We start from the raw sequence: 17,040 nt of genomic DNA, 5'->3' as shown, positions 1-17,040 counted from the left end.
TGGATCGGGCGATCCGGTCTGAACCGGTAGCATTTCACCCCTGGCGCAGGGATTTTTGCTACCGGTTCTCCGAACCACCCGCTGCCATCGCTACCGGATCGGGTGATCCGGTCTGAACCGGGAGCATTTCACCCCTGGTGGATCATCAAACAAATCAACCTACTCAAAGATACAAATGACCTGGCTCAAATTATCATACTTCAGGCACATTATCCAAAAACCTACTGTCTGAAGAAGGCTTAAGTGCCAGGAAAGCTGGGAGAAAGGAGAAGGAGAGCATCACCAGCAGCAAGGCAGACGGACCCAATTAAATGGTGATGAGTGCATCACTGCAAATGCTGAAGGACCAGGTTAGGAGAGATCATCCTGGAGAAAAGCTATCTGTGTGGTCACTAGGAGTCAAAACAACTCGATGGCACATAATTAACCAATTAATTGTGCTTATTTGATGTAGCCTTGGAGGGTGAGTTTCTCATATGAAGAAAAACCCAAATTTCCTGCCTTCACAGTTAGATTTAAAAACTGCAAGGCAGACATTCCAGGTTTGATAAAACAGCTCCCTCCTTGACCTTTGAAATTGGAGTTCCTGTCATTCATTTTAAGGCAGAACGACTTCCCCTTAAGTGAAGGATTGCAAATTCACCATGACTCTCATGGGGAAGTGAGCTCATATCTAGGGTATTCTAATCTTCTTTTCTTTCTCATCTAAAAATAATCCTTGCCATAAACAAAACCTTTAGAGAAAAACCATCAATTTTCAACCTGGAAAAAGACGCTGGAGAAGGGTGGAGAGGAGAGAGGAAGGGAGAAGGGAAAAGATAAGTGGGGCGGACTATCTCAAAGAGAAGATATGGTACTAACATCGTTTCAATAAACATGTAACTAATTTGTGACATTTCATAACAAGTTATGCAGGGGTGGGTTCTAATTTTTTTTACTACCGGTTCTGTGGGCGTGGCTTATTTTGTGGGCGTGGCTTGATGGTCATGTGACATTTAGGATTTAGCAGAGGTACTGGTCTACCAGGCTTTTAACTGCTTGCAGAGCTGTACTGATCTACCCATTTATTTTTTGCAGGCACTGGTCTACCCATTTATTTTTGCAGCCACTGATCTACTCATGTATTTTTGCAGGCACTGGTCTATCCATTTATTTTTGCAGGCACCAGTCTACTCATTTGTTTTTGGAGGCACCGGTCTACCACCAAACTGCCTTTTACCACTGATCAGCTGTAGGGCGGTCCTTTGAAGCCCCGCGGCAAGAGTTTAAACAGTTTTTTTCCTTATAGCCCATCAGCTGGGACTCAGGAGGCAGCAATAGATTGGGGGTGGGGCCAAATAAAAGGTAAGAATAACGTGGGGGGGTGGATGGGGGGCATGGGGGGCAGGGTGTGGGGGGGGCAGAACCGGTTCGGTGATGTCATATCGTCACCGCTACCAGCTCGGGAGAACCAGGCCGAACCGGGAGGAACCCACTACTGAAGTTATGGTATGTTTGATCCATTGAAAATGGAGTTGAGTCTTCTAATGATTTTCAGCTGAACGAAACAATCTCTCTCTTCTGTTCATTCTATTTTGCAACAATAAATCTACTTCCTCAAAACAAAAAGCTCAAATGGTAATTTATTAATTGCATTTTGATGTAGAAAATATACAGTGTGTATTGTATATCTGCTGGACTTGGCTAATCTGCCAAAAACAAGAATTTTAATTGTTATCCTCTCTCTCTATAACTACTATCTCCAGAATAATTTTGTCCCTGACCATCTTCTCGCTATTATAAGTTTTTTCTTCTTTTCCCTACTGTCAAAAATTATAAATACAAAATGTTTCTCTGCCAAGACCACATGCCACATATCCAACAAAATTGACTGTAACATTAGAAGAGGAATAATTGTAAAGTAAAAAAGAAATTTGAAATGAAGATGTATGTAAATAGAAATCGGGTCTGCTCGAATACCATCTTAGATTGAATTAAAAAAGGAAACAACAAGGGAATGGGAAAGTGGGGAGGAGTAGAGAGGGGAAAGTAGGGGAGTTGGCAGGTGAGAAGAGAAGAAAAGAAGAATGGGAAAACGAGAGGAAGAAGGAAGGGGAAAGAAGAGTAGGAAAGAGGGTAAGAAGGAGAGGAAGAAGAGAGGAGAGGGGAAAGAGGAGAGGAAGTAGAAAAGGAAAGGAGAGGAGGAATGAGGAAAGTAGAAAGAAAAGAGGAGAAAGAAGGAAAGAGAAAAAGGAAAGGTTGTAGTAAAACAAAGGAAGGAAATGGTAAAAGAGCAGACCCAAACAATTCATTAATTAGCTAATAGAAGTTAAAGAATAAGATGAATGAACAATGGATAAGGATGGATAAAAGACTGTACATTTAAATATCTTGATGAAAAATAAAAATAAAATTCATTAAAAAAATGACTGTAATGCACAGACATCTAATAAAATCAAATGGATTAGACTTTGAAGTGCCAGAAGACAATCTTTAAAGCCCTACATGGCTTAGGGCCAGGTTATCTTTGAGACCGCCTTCTGCCGCATAGCTCCCAGCGACCAGTAAGATCCCACAGAGTTGGTCTCCTCCAGGTCCCATCAGCTAAACAATGCCGACTGGCAGGCCCGTGGGGGAGGGCCTTCTCTGTGGCTGCCCCAGCTCTCTGAAACCAATTACCTCCTGAGGTCCAGACCGTCCCCACCCTTTTGGCCTTCCGAAAAGCGGTGAAGACCTGGCTTTTCTGGCAGGCCTGGGGCCGTTGATCTTGCTCTTGTGATCTGGCGAGATCCTGCCATGAATGGCATGAATGAGTTTTTAATGTTTTTAATGTTTTTAATTTTTAAATGTTTTTATAATGATTTTTTAAAATGTATTGTGAGCCGCCCTGAGTCTTCGGAGAGGGGCGGCATATAAATTGAATTAATTAAATTAAATTAAATTAAAATTAAATTAAATCTGTATTTGTGAAGCATTGGAAAGTAGTGAATTTCTGATCTTGCTAATAATCCAAAAGAAATGTTCTCTGCTTCAGAGATTTCAATTTCATCAATATCTGAGTTCTTCCACTCTGTATCAACTGCAGAACCATCTTTAAAGTCTTCCAAGCATCAACTGTATTACAAAGTCTTGTCCAGACAGAACAAAGCATGAATATGTTAAAGATACCCTTGATTCGAGGTCAGCTTCTGTTGATTATACAGATCTGCCCATGTCTATTTCTTGGCAACCATTAAAAAAAAAAGGGATTTTTTTTAGGATGGTTGGTGTGGGGAAAATAAGAGGAGGGAGCATTAGGCAATGTCTAATAGGCATCCCACCTCTAGTTGTGTAAAATAAAAATGAAATACAAATCAAATAAATCAGTAAGGATTGTTCTTGGTTTTTTTTTTTCCTGAGATTAGACAAGGTTGGCTAGCTGCTGCCCTCTGCTGTAGACATAATGGGAATAAAATCAGAGAAAAATACTGTAATGAATGGTTTGCTAGATGAAATTTCAAGTACAATAAAAGCTAACAGACATTCATTATTTGTAAGACAGGATAGGGTATTCTTGTTTTTTTTTAATTTTTTCCTACAGAATGTTCATTCTGTTTTATTATCAGAAGAATGTATTCAGGGATTTTGTAGAGTTTTCTATTCATATCCAGCCGATTCAATTCCAGGAAGTCAAAGAAAGGGCAATAACTTTTCCTTTCTTGGGAAGCATTAGTTTATAGCAACGTTTTTCCAAAGTTGTCTCTGTATTGTGTATGTTCGCTGCCTTGAGTTATTTATAAAAAATAATAAAGGCAGGATAAAAATGAAAACAAGCAAACATAAAGAACCACAGAGATGATCTTGGAGGGGGAATACGACCGTTCACAAAATACGATTTAAGCCCAGAAAAAGAAGATAACATTGAAAAGAAACTTAAAGTAGCTCCACAAAAAAAAAAAAAAAAAAAAAAAAAAAAAAAATTATGCGAGAGAGGAGGAGGGAAACATCAGGTTTTTATGATTCTATTATTACAATACAATATTACAATTATTATTTATATCAATAAAGACTTTCACTACTTCTTTTGGAGTGTGTTCCCTGATATGACCTCAAAGGGCCCAAAGCATTCTGTCAATGATTTCCTAATGCTTGAGAGGCAACTGGGTTATGAACAGTCTGCCATCCTCTATGTCAGGACAGCACCAGGTACAACACCAGTAAATGTAGGACTTCCTTCCCCCACCATCTACTGCCTGCAGGTTCCTTCTTTCGCGGTATACAAAACTTCCTCCCGCAATCAAATGTGGCTGGCGTGTCCCCCCCCCCCGAGAAGTACAGAATAAAACCAGAAAGAAACCACTTAATGCAACTGGCTGATGCAACAGATGTCTATGCTTTTCCAAAACTTACACAGAAGTGAACATTTTAGCAGGTGAAACTTATCCTAGCTTGGAATAATATATTAGAATACCATTAATGCGACAATATTGCTGATAGTTCTGTGTATCAGCTGTGTATCAGCGTATCACACTGAATAGTGGCAAATTATAGCTTCAAAAGAATGTTTCTAAACAGAAGCAATGGATGTTCAGTAATAAATACAAGTGTAACATACTGAATATTTGGAAAAAAATAAACTTAATTTCGTACATGTGCTGTTGGAATTTAAAGTGGTTTGAGTAATCAGGGAAAAGATCCAGCCTGGTGAAAATGTCAACCTTCTGGGCAGCTGCTGTTTAAACAATAAATCCCATACCAGTTTTTCCCAACCCTGGTGCTCTCTAGATGTACAACGTGGGGTTCAGCTCCCAGTCAGCAATGGCATGTTGCCAAAGTCCACACATCTCAAGAATGTTCAGGATTAGGAGGCTGTTGTAGACCATTAAGGGAAAAATGATTTAAGAGTAACATAACACTTTTTTTCATAAGCATCTCTTTTGGAGGATGGCTAAAACAAATGACAATATGTACAACCTACCACGCAAATAGTGCAACGGGCATATTTGCATCAGACACCAGGACACAAGTATGTAAGGGCAATATTTGCATGATTTCATCCACACACATGTCAATTTGGAGTCACTGAATTAGCAATAGATGCTGCTGCTCCTTTGTGCAAATCTAAGATGAATCTACCTTTGAAACCTTTTGCATCAACTTTGATTCATCATCCATTCTGTCTTCATCCTATATTTTATATTTTATATAAAAATATATAAAATATATTTATATTTTACCACATACATCTCTTAGATAAGCCATTTCTCCAATTTTAGTTAATCATCTACAAAGTTATAAACATGTATCTACTTGCTCATTTTTATTTTTTTTTGCAAATCCTTCAGTTTCCTCTTTACAAATACACACACATACACATTTCTCAATGACTTACTGAAGAGCAAAAATATAGTTGGTAGAATTATTATCTGGCATGTGTTGTTTATTTGCCCCAATTTTATCCTTTCAGTCACGATTTTGCCAAACTCCTTCCCAGACACTCTTAACAAACAAACCTCCCTGAATTCATTATTTGCCCTTTGAGTAATACTTCTTCCAATTATCAGGCACAGAAGTAGCAAACAAATCACACAACCACTTCATAAGCAAGCCACATCCACATTTTGACATTTCTCCTATGACATCAGCACTACCATTTTTCCAATTTTACAGATCATTTAGGACTCCATTTCATCTGTTTTCACTTGGGCACATTTATAGCATTTGTTTTAAATCAATTCTTTGACATATCACTGTTACTCCCATAGTCCTGTCTCACGTACTCCTCTAAATATTACCTCCCTTCCGCTTGCAGTCCCAAATTGTTAGCACTTTTACTTTTAATCCCATTTACTCTGTCAGGGGCTACTTCCTTAATCCCTTTCACTCACTTCCAAAACGAAATGTTTCCATCAAAGTTGCCCTGCATTTCTTTGTGTTTTCTAATCTTCACCATTCCTTGCATTCTTTGACTACATTCTCTTTACCTGTCTTTTTCTTGCTCTATTAAGCAAAAACAACAACAACAACAACAACCAAAATACTTTTTTGAAGCAATTGTTCTCTTCTTTGTATTTCCCTCCATCTTTAGCTTCCTTAACTTTACTATCCCACCAAGCCCCTTTTTCATACCTCTGACCGCTACAGCACATCTGTTGTAATCTGTAGCGTAATTTGTTTCAGTCTTCTTCAAGCAGGAATAGCAAGCATCAGAGGAGGAAATAGAAACAGGTGACAGGTGGTGGGTCACAGAACTTGGGTGAGGTGTGGGGATATAGGGGGCCATGCTTGAACCCCTTGACATGGCCCACACTATCTGGCAAACGTCCTGCAAACCCTACACTGCAGATTATGTTCTAATGTGGCAGACCAAGTAATGATATGTTGGATAAAGCACAGAAGGAATGAAATGTTAAAAGGAAGTCTCCCTGAGAACCAGAAGTATTGCCAAGTTCTGCTTTAGGACATTGGCATGCAATCATATTTCCTGAAATCATTTTGTGAATGATGTCTTTGAAGGGAGGAATCATGGGCTATATTATCTGGATTCCAGAAGGCAAATAATATAATCTCACCCTGATTTAGGCATATCCCCTGTTGTTAAAAGAGTTGTGAACTTAAAGGGAAAAGGCAGAGGAGCAGAGCTGTAGTGCCAGCTTCTGGGGCTTTGTAGAGAAATAAAGTGAAAGGTCACACAAGCTGCAATCTGCATTCCTTAAATTCCAATCATTAATACCTCCCTGGGGAAAGAGATGCGTAACAAACGGACTTATTCATGAGAACCAGGTGCCTTCGGAAAAGCAAGTTAAAATTGCCATTCATTCAGCATGATGCTGAAAAAAAGGCAATTGGCCATAACACCCTCGTGGCTCCTTAATTCTAAGGATTATTCAAACAAAATGATATTTTGCCCACATTAGATGAGGCATGAAAAGTTTGCCTTCCATAACCTACTACCCCTCCCAATAGGTTAGGATTCCAACTCCTGGCATTTTACACAATGCTGAAAAGAGATTTTAGGAATTGAAGTCTTGGTGCATCGGAAGGGTGATAAGATGCAGAAAGAAAAAACTGTTATGAATGAGCCACGATATCACAAAGATGGCAAACTAACAAAGACTAAAACGTAACATTCCTATGAAACAGAGGGGTCTGCAAGCTTGGCAGCTTTAAGATTTGTGGACTTCAACTCCCAAACTTCCTCAGCCAGCAAAGTTGGCTGAGGAATTCTGGGAGTTGAAGTCCACAAGTCTTAAAGTTGCCAAGCTTGGAGACCCCTGCTATGAAAGATTTACCAAACCTTTGTCAGACCTTCAAGGTAAAGACATGCATGCTAATTCTACTTCTATTGTAGCAGAACCTTGAAAGTCTGAATGCACTTCCTTCCTCGCTCCCTTTATCTTCATGAGAACTGGAGAGTGCGGTCTGAGACACTTACTCTGGTTATAGATCTGGCCCAACTCAGATTTTTTAAAATTTGATTGTTGTTTTGATAGTGACTCTTCTTCCTGTTCATCAAGGTTATTCTTTCTGCTGCTGGTGTCAACCTTTGACTCTCCAGGTGGGTTGAATAGCAACTCCCAGAATTCTGGAGGTTGTGTTGGGGAATTTGGACTCATAATTTACTTGTTCAAGAGGACCCAAATGTAGAAAAAGTTGCCCTATTATTTATTATGCTATCACTTCCCCCATCCAGAGGTGGGTTTCAGCAGGTTCAGACCAGTTCTGGAGAACCAGTAGCGGAAATTTTGAGTAGTTCGGAGAACCGGTAGTAAAAATTCTGACTGGCCTCGCTCTCATCTATTCTCTGCTCCCAAGTCCCAGCTGATCAGGAGGAAATGTGGATTTTGCAGTAACCTTCCCCTGCCATGCCCACAAAGCCATTCCCACAAAGCCATGCCACGCCCACCAAGCCACACCCACAGAACCGGTAATAAAAAATTTTGAAACCCACCACTGCCCCGATCCCTATATAGAAATGAGAAGTAGCAAAATGCCTATTCTTTCAGTAAAGATGTTTTATACAGAGAAAGGACTTGCAAGTCATAAGGATCCCTAAGGTACCTTTTAAAAATCATGTTTAGAATCATTCTATTTCATACAAGATTAATCTGTAATGTTGTTACAGATGTACAATATCAAAATTTCATTTTTGTGTGTTAGAATGAAGGGATGAGAAGAGCGTTCCAGACAATCGAAAGCCAAACCTGCCTTATTTTCCCCTTAGAGGTGTCACTGCATTTTTGTATTTACCAGATGAGCTCTTATTTTTGAACTTTCAGACTTACCGTAGCTTGCCAACTAAGCTACTGCGCATGTCTACATTCTTTCACTTTTTCCTACTTTCTTTGTTCTCCGGCCAGGAGAGGTCTGGCTGGGAAAGCTGCCAAGATGTAACTAATTAGATTAGTAAGATGTTTTATTTTCTTTATAACAAATAAATGAGTTTTTCTTAGAAAATATATCTTCGGGTTTATTTTCTTAAAGTATACTTCAAGGAAAAGGTCTCGTTCCACTTCTTTAAATCACGGTGCAATTACCCAAAAGCAGAATGGGATTAATTGCCACTCTGACAAGAGGCTTCATTCATTCAGAACTATCTGTAAACCTTTATGCACCTAACTTTGTTCAGCCTCATTTTTTCCCCCTTTTACTAGAACAAGTCAGAGTTTTGGAGATTTCCCCTGAGTGCATTCATTAACATTGCTCAAGTATGTTTATTGATTTTTAAATCCTTGATATTACCCAAGCAGCACAATATTCCAGATATTGTGGGTGCTCCATCACTGCAGGTCTTTATGAAAAGACTGGACAGCCCTTTATCCAGAATAGCAATAGCACTAGCACTTAGACTTATATATCGCTTCATAGTGCTTTTACAGCCCTCTCTAAGCGGTTTATAGAGTCAGCCTATTGCCCCCAACAATCTGGATCCTCATTTTACCCACCTCGGAAGGATGGAAGGCTGAGTCAACCTTGAGCCTGGTGAGATTTGAACTGCTGAACTGCAGCTAGCAGTCAGCTGAAGTAGCCTGCAGTACTGCACTCTAAGCACTGCGCCACCTTGGCTCTTAAAAATGATGTAGGGTCGCCTGCATCATTGGTTTGGTGATGTCATATTGTCCCTGCTATCGGCTCGGCGGAACCGGGCGGAACCGGGAGGAACCCACCACTGTGTTGGGGTGTAGACAGAGAGTTAGGCATTCACTCAGAATCCCCTTGTCTTTCACTTTATCCAATCTTTTGTCTTTTGAGATTGCTAATCTCAGGGTCTTCCTTCTGCCTTTGTTCCAAAGCATGAATGCATGAAATCTAGACACATAGAAATAAACAACATCTACATACTATGCAAAAGAGACAATCAACAAACCAAAATTGGAACAAAAAGACCAAAACGTGTCCCCACCAACTATCAACACCCTGATTAACATCAAACCAACAATCCAAAAGTAAACAACAACTAAAGTAAGCCCCAATCAAGGAACTGCCAAACAATCTAACAGTAAACAGCCTAACCAAAGAATCTCCAAGACTACCCCCACCAACACTGACAGGGCAAGCTACTAGAACAGGGCTGTCAAACTCCCAGCACGCAGGCTGGATGTGTCACACGCTGGCCACTCCCACACCCAGTTTAGCGAAGGGGAAAAAAGTCCCGATACATTACGTGACACCGCCAGGACGAGTTTGACACCTCTGCACTAGAATATAAACTGAGAGCAAACCCCCATTCCATACTAGAACTGATGATATTACCTACTTCTATTTTTTGCATTTGCAAAAAAAAAAAAAAAAAACAAAAAAAAAAACCAACCCCCCCCCCCAAGCTCAGAGAGCAGCAAGAATCTCTCTTCTTTATTATATATTGGCTGTGGAATATGGGCAGGCTGGTGCAAGGAAGGAAAGAAAGAAAGAAAGAAAGAAAGAAAGAAAGAAAGAAAGAAAGAAAGAAAGAAAGAAAGAAAGAAAGAAAGAAAGAAAAAAAGAAAGAAAGAAAGAAAGAAAGAAAAAGAAAGAAGGAAGGAAGGAAGGAAGGAAGGAAAGAAAGAAAGAAAGAAAGGAAGGAAGGAGAAAGAAGGGGGAGAGAGAAAGAAAGAAAGAAAGGGAGAGAGAGAAAGAGAGAAAGAAAGAAAAAGAAAGAAAAAGAAAGAGAGAAAGAGAGAAAGAAAGAAAGAAGGAAGGAAGGAAGGAAGGAAGGAAAGAAAGAAAGATGGGGAGAAGTTTAGGTATGGCTTTAAGATGGAGCTGTGCTGTCATGGGAACAGATGAGCTGCCTTACTGCTAACCAGGACTCTTATGAGCCAGGTGGAGGTAGAATTTTGATTGGCCAAGCTTAGTGTTGAAAGTGTGGGAGTCTAAATACCTGATCTTCTTAGTTGTGGAGGAATGCATTGTCATGTTTGAAGCTGGGTTGTTTTCAGGCATCACGATATAGCGAGAATCTTTGGAGAGACCATATGGGAATTTGGTGGCTGGAATGAGATATCACTGGGAGAGTTCTGGCCAATTTCCTGCCCCAGAGAGAGAGGGGGGTGGGAAAAGAGAAGCCAAGACCTGGACAAAGGGATGTGTTTTACCAAACTCTAAGACCAGTGGCGGTATTCAGCCGGTTCTATCTGCTTCCGGCGAACCGGTAGCGGCAGCTAAGGGAGGCTCTGCCCACCTGCCCGGACGTCATCATGTCCCATTTTTGATGCTCTGCGCATGTGCGGAAGGCCCTGTGCACGCTCCCATTTGCAAACCGGTAGCGAAGGTAAGTGAATACCACCTCTGCCTAAGACCAATGGGGATAGAGAGAGATGGTTGGCTGCAGAGGGACATGTGGGGACCTGGAGGAAGCCCCAAACTGGGAAGAGCTGAAGGAGTTGGTAATTAAGCAGTGGAATGGATGGTCACTAGGAAATAGCTCTGGGAAAGAGGTAGATAAAGTTAGAGCCTTTAGAGAGACAGAAAGGAGGAAGAAACTTTGTACTGGGAAGTTTGAACACACTACTGTAAATACAGTAGTTCTATTTTTTCCCTATTCCTGTAAATCTTCTACTCGTACATAGTAATGGAAACAAAAAAAAAGTTTCGGTCAAGCAAATATTCTGCTTAAAGTCACACAGATACCCCACTGTAAAAGTACCATCAGTCACACTTTGACAATTAATTTAATTGCTTTAAATAAATCTACTTTCTCTTATAACTGGCTTTGCAAACTGTAACGTTCGGCTCAGAGGAATGTGCACACACATACATAGGCCAATCCTTTTTACCAACACAAAACAGCTACTACTGCTAGCACAGCATTCAAAATTGTATCCAGGCTGGTGCTGACCAAGAACCTAGCATTTCTCCAAATTTGTGGCTAAGAACCACATAAATATTCTAGATTCATGAATCCGGCTAAGTGAATAATGGGATGTGTTTGGCTTGGCCTTGGGCACTGAATCCATATAGTTTATAAAGCTTGGCTTATAGTTATAATAAAACTCTCCAACTGGAGTTTAATGAACAAGACCTGGTTAAACAAGCTGTGTCTTAGTGTGACATGCGAACCCAACCCTTTCCTCCAGATATAGATGATATTTTCTGAAACCAATTTTTCCTTTTAGAAAGGAGGGGTTTATTTTAACCATCCATAGATTAGTCTCAATGTAAAAACAGCAATAGGAGCTTTGTAAGGACATATTATTTATTAAATGAAAATATTCAGCAGTGTTCAAAATAATTATGTTCTATAATTACTGTATTTTTCGGAGTATAAGATGCACCTTTTCCCCCCAAAAAAGAGGGTGAAAATCTGAGTCCGTCTTATACTCCGAATGTAGCCCTGCCCGGCTTCTCAAATGGAGGTTTCAGAGGCTGAAAAAAGCATCAGAGCTTCAGAAAAGAAGTCCCCAAACAGAGCTTCAGGGGCTTTTTTTCTGAAGCTCTGTTTTGGAGGCTTTCAGAGGCAGAAAAAAAAAAGTTTTTTCTGAAACAGAGTTTCAGAAATTTCAGAGGCAGAAAAAAAAAGCCAAAAAAGGCAAGGCACAGAGCTCACAACCAAGAAATCTATTGCTAAAATTCACCCCTGGGAACAGCTGATTGGGGGTATTCCGGGAGGCTGATCCACCTGCCAATCAGCTTTTTTCTTATTTTCCTTCCCAAAAACTAAGTTGCGTCTTATACTCTGATGTGACTTATACTCCGAAAAATACGGTAATCTGAAAATCGTTCGAGCTATTGCTAGTAATACCTGTATGGCCCATAGTGATCTTGAATGTACAAAGATCCTTTCATTGTCCTTTAACTGTTATTGGATTATGAATCCCATCATTTCTTATGTTTGGCATTAGGGCTGATGGAAGTTGGAATTCAACAATATTTGGATGGGCACAATGACCACTTCTGCTTTTCATAACTTATTTTCTTCCATTCTGTATTAGTACTTACATTTTCCTTCTTCATTCCTACAAAGCACTTTAGTATCATCCACATCTTGAATAACCTCAACCAGTTCTCCTGGCTTGACTTGCAAATCTTTGGAACCTCTTTTCTTTGGGGTTGGTGCTTTAGATATAGTAGTAGTATACAGAACTCGAATATCACCTTCATACTGTGGAAATAAAATGAATTATTCATAAATAAATATTAAACATCAATTGAAATTATACTTCGGGCTTTGATACAGTTCAAAAAATGTAATCTTGTGAGAAGATTAGGCTATTACCTGAAATTCATTTGATTTTCCCTCTCAAACCTGAACCGGTTGAATCCCACCTCTGCTACAGAGTATACTGTACTTCTCAAAGCATACAGTACAAGACGATTTGATTAGATAGTGAGTGATCTTTGTTTAACTATTCTTCTCGCCTGATGATCCAGGCAAGGGACTGGATAGGATCTATATCAGAACACTATTCCAGTTGGGCAGTAAGTCAGTGGCCCATCTGTTGCTTCTCCATCCCACTCCTAAGACTACAGAGCAGCGGTCGGATTCACCTGTTGTAACAACGGGTTTGTTTTGCACGCCCTCCGGAGGCTGGAAATGGGACGGAAATTCCCCAGGCTCCAGAGGCTTTCCTGGAGTCTCCAGGAGGGAGAAAATGGCCTCCCTCGGGCAGCGGAGGCCCTCCAGAGGCTGGAAACAGGGCCGTTTCCAGACTTCCAGTAGGCCCATTTTCCGCCCTCCCAGAGCCTCTGTGCGTGCCCTGCACTTACCTGGCATCCAAAATGGGCCGCTTGGAGACTCCTGGGAGGGGCGGGGTGGGGTGGGCGGGGTCAGCCAGTCCTTGGAACAACCGGTTCGCTGAACCAGGTTAAAATTAATGTGGTCCAAACCGGCTGAATTCCACCCCTGCTACAGAGTATACGGAACATGTCAGATTCACGGGGTAAAGCAGATAGGAATCACAACTAGATGAGCTACTGTAATTCTACTTTATTGTAAAGTTTCATTGGTAGAATCTTTCAAGTCTGAAAGTAGAATTCTCCCTTACCCCTAATCTGCCTGATTTACAGCCCAAGAAACTAGGGAGAGTCTCTTCTGAGCTTCTTGTTCCAATCACTATGAGGGTTGTGGGCTATGCTGACTCTTACTTGATCATTCCCTTGGCAGTGTCTCTTTGCCCAGTCTCCCCAGGTCTTTCCTATGTACAATTACACTCCCTAAAAATACATTACAGTGTTGGCACAATCAGAATTTTAGAACAATTCCCCTGTGAGAAAACAATACAAATTTGAGGGTTTCTTAGCCTGGGGGGGGGATCACAAAAGGAGACCATAACTGAAGAACATATCCACGATATACATAGTGTGAGAAAAGGAATATGAATGAACTTCTAGGGGTCATCCAGGAGATTTAGGATAGGCAAAGACTTTTTTTTCTTTACAGAGTATAATTAATCTATGAAATATGCAATGTGACATGATGACATCCACCATGTAAAATGGGTAAAATGCGGACCCAGATTGTTGGGGGCAATATGCTATTTAGTATACTGTCTTTGGTGTGTGCTGCCCAGAGTCCTCAGAGAGTGGGCGGCATAGAAATATGAATAATAATAATAATAATAATAATAATAATAATAATAATAATAATAATAATAATAATGTAAGATGACCTTAAAAGAGGCCTAGACTGTTCTGACCTAGGCTTCCCAAGAGCATGAAGCAGACTCCTTGTCCCGACAAAACCCCCTTTTTATTAAATTACTGTGAATTTCTATCATTTACATCCAGAAAAGTCTTTCAAGGGAGAATTTACAGTCACAGACCTTATCTGGCTTGGAGAGCCGCCAGGCCGCTATCTTCAAAACTTGGCAAGAAGTCTCTGAGAGTCACGAACCAATTAAGTGAACTAATTGTCTCCTGCAAACTCCCCTCCCCTTTTGCTCCTCTTTATTCCCTATGGGAGGGGCCATTTACAGTCCACCTGTGGCTTTACTCCTGAGTTGACCCTTGTTCCTTAGATGTTCCCTTCTCCTGGCAGCTCTGTGCATGCACAGAGCTGGGAACAGGCTCCAGCTGTTCTTCTGCCCACTGATGTCCGACTCCGAAGGCAGCTGACAACTGTCAGACAGTCCTGGCCCCATCTCTGCCTCCGATGCAGAGCACTCATCAGAGCCTTCTCCAGACTCCAGGACTGGCCTATGTTCCTCCCCAACCTCCTCACTGTCTGAATCTGTCACCAGCTCCGCTGGCTGCTGGCGGGCCACAAGATAGACAGAAACTGGGAGAATAAAGTTTTTTAAAACTAGTAGTCAGGATGGTAGTATTTTACTTCCGATATGAGATGCAGTTTAAGTGTCTAGACCAGTCATTAAGGAACATGAGTGGAAAGTTCCTAATACCCTCCTCCTCCTCCTCCTCTCAGAGGTTTTTTTTTGTTTCACCAAGGTGGAAAAAGAAACTAAGCTAGTTAGTCTTTAGTCTGATTTATCAGAGGACTTTTTAAATTAATCAGTCATGTAATCCAGTCCTATGTGAACTGAGTTTTACAAATTCAGAAGAGCAGCTGCAGTGGATAGGTGAGCAAGGAAACACATAGCGCAGTAACACCCTACAAAGCTTTTTAAAAAATTTTGATTCACAGAGAATTTCAAACCAAACAACACATCGTGTTCTTCAGAGATTTGCATTTCCTCTGGATCAAAACTTGAACACTCCCTTGAGACTACTGAATGACTTCCTCTCGCTATCAGACCCACAAAATGCTTTGCTAAGAGTGTTTTCAATGGGGAAATAGACTACTTTCACATTTTTCCCAGGGGAACAAAAGAAGACTAATTATTCTCCAAGGCAGCTTTTTGAAATGCTTTTTGGTACACTTTTATGAATTAAGATTTTAAAGCGTCTAACTAACTAGCTATTACTATCAGAAAATGAACTCCACTCAGTTCAGTGAAAATGGAAGCATCTAATGGACTTTTTGAGTAAAAAGTTACTTCTGATTTATGATTTTGATGATTAGATTAGAATAAATTATAAAAAGATTACTATAACTTGCGAGAGAGAAAATGAGAGACCCAATATTATGGGTCATGTGAAATATTCACTGCCATGTGTGAGCCATAACAGCTAGGTTTGCATAACACAAATGGCATTTTTGTAAAGAAAGGATTTGGAGGGAATCAATCCAATTCATTTTGATTTGCAGTGGCAGATAAATACAGAAATCACTTCCTGAGATATTTTATTTGTCAAACATATTTATCTATCAAACCTAACTCTATGCAGCTCACTCCGTCTGAAGCCATGTAGGACCTTAAAGGTGACACACAGCATCTTAAATCCTAGCGAGAAGCCAATTTGCAACCAATGCAACTCCTTAAGCAGTGGAGTCACTAGTTTGGGGTACACCTGTCAATCCCCGAGCCTCTGCGTTTTGTATCAACTGTAACTTCCAAATCCTTTCTAACAACTTCCCCTTGTACAGCACATTACAATATTCCAAGCAGAGTAACTACTGTAAGGCATAGGTGACTGAATAGGGCTTCCTCATTCAGAATTGTTGTTATTGCTGCAAAAAGAAAATGTCACTATTCAAAAATCTTCCTGGGCACAACTACCACCTGCTGATCTTGTCAAATTGCATACCATCTCTTTTCAGAGACAAACATAAATTTTCCCTGGAATTCCCTGGAACCTCGGTGTAAGAGCCGAGGTGGCTCAGTGGTTAGAGTGCAGTACTGCAGCTACTTCAGCTACTTCAGCTGACTGCTAGTTCAGCAGATCAGCAGATCAAATCTCATTGGCTCAAGGTTGACTCAGCCTTCCATCCTTCCAAGGTGGGTAAAATGAGGACCCAGATTGTTGGGGGCAATATGTTATCTAGTATACTGTCTTTGGTGTAAGCCGCTCAGAGTCCTTGGAGAGTGGGCAGCATAGAAATATGAATAATAAATAAATAAATAAATAAATAAATAAATAAATAAACAAACAAACAAACAAACAAACAAACCTTGGAGGGATTCAGTCCAGTGGTGGGTTGCTACTGGATCAGGTGATCGGTAGCGGCAGGAGGCTCCGCCCATCCGCCCAGACATCTCTGTGCATGAGGACGAGCATCCGCGCACCCACAAGCGAACCAATAGCGACGGGATTTGAAACCCACAACTGATTCAGTCTAAGCCTGTTCTTCCCTTTCAAGCCCTGACAATTTCCAAGCACTGGGTCAACACTTTTACCATTTCACCAGTTTTAGGTATGGGATTATAATGCATAGTTAGGAAACATCAGCATCTTGTTGAAACTGAACCCCTTGTCAGTATTTATGGGCTTTTGTGAAGCTGGGAAATTATATAATGATCAGATGTTGCATTGATATGTTTAAGATGGCTTACATGTTCTATTTAACATATTGATGTTTACACGCAATCAAACAAATACTTACTTTGAATTTTTTCCGAAAATCTTTCTCTTCTTTGTCAATCTTCTTAAACTTCTGTGAATCACGTTCATCAGATCTGCCCCTCCCAAAGTTCAAAGATATTATATTTTTCCCGAGGCTAAAACAATACATTAGGACAAAAGGAAGAAAAACCCCATCAGTGCATTACATTGGTATATTAGGTGCAACTGCAAATTATTTTTACTAGTTTATACAACAAGTCAACC

At 40.5% G+C, this 17,040-nt stretch overlaps 1 protein-coding gene across 1 annotated transcript in view; it reads right to left on the bottom strand.

Moving 5' to 3' along the window:
* Positions 1 to 17,040, bottom strand: part of FYB1 (FYN binding protein 1) — a 65,199-nt gene that overhangs the window by 3,837 nt on the left and 44,322 nt on the right. Inside the window, exons 15-16 of the mRNA XM_070934563.1 lie at positions 16,817 to 16,931; positions 12,376 to 12,538 (exon numbers count right to left, since the gene is read on the bottom strand). Of these exons, the coding sequence (XP_070790664.1) occupies positions 12,376 to 12,538; positions 16,817 to 16,931 (278 nt within the window). The remainder of the gene's footprint in view (positions 1 to 12,375; positions 12,539 to 16,816; positions 16,932 to 17,040) is intronic.

The sequence above is a fragment of the Pituophis catenifer genome, unplaced genomic scaffold (genome assembly GCF_029215685.1).
Source record: "Pituophis catenifer annectens isolate HBS135680 unplaced genomic scaffold, rPitCat1.0.hap2 SCAF_2, whole genome shotgun sequence".
NCBI lineage: Eukaryota > Metazoa > Chordata > Lepidosauria > Squamata > Colubridae > Pituophis > Pituophis catenifer.
The sequence above is the reverse complement of the archived record's forward strand: the minus strand, read 5'-3'. Positions and strand labels throughout refer to the sequence as shown.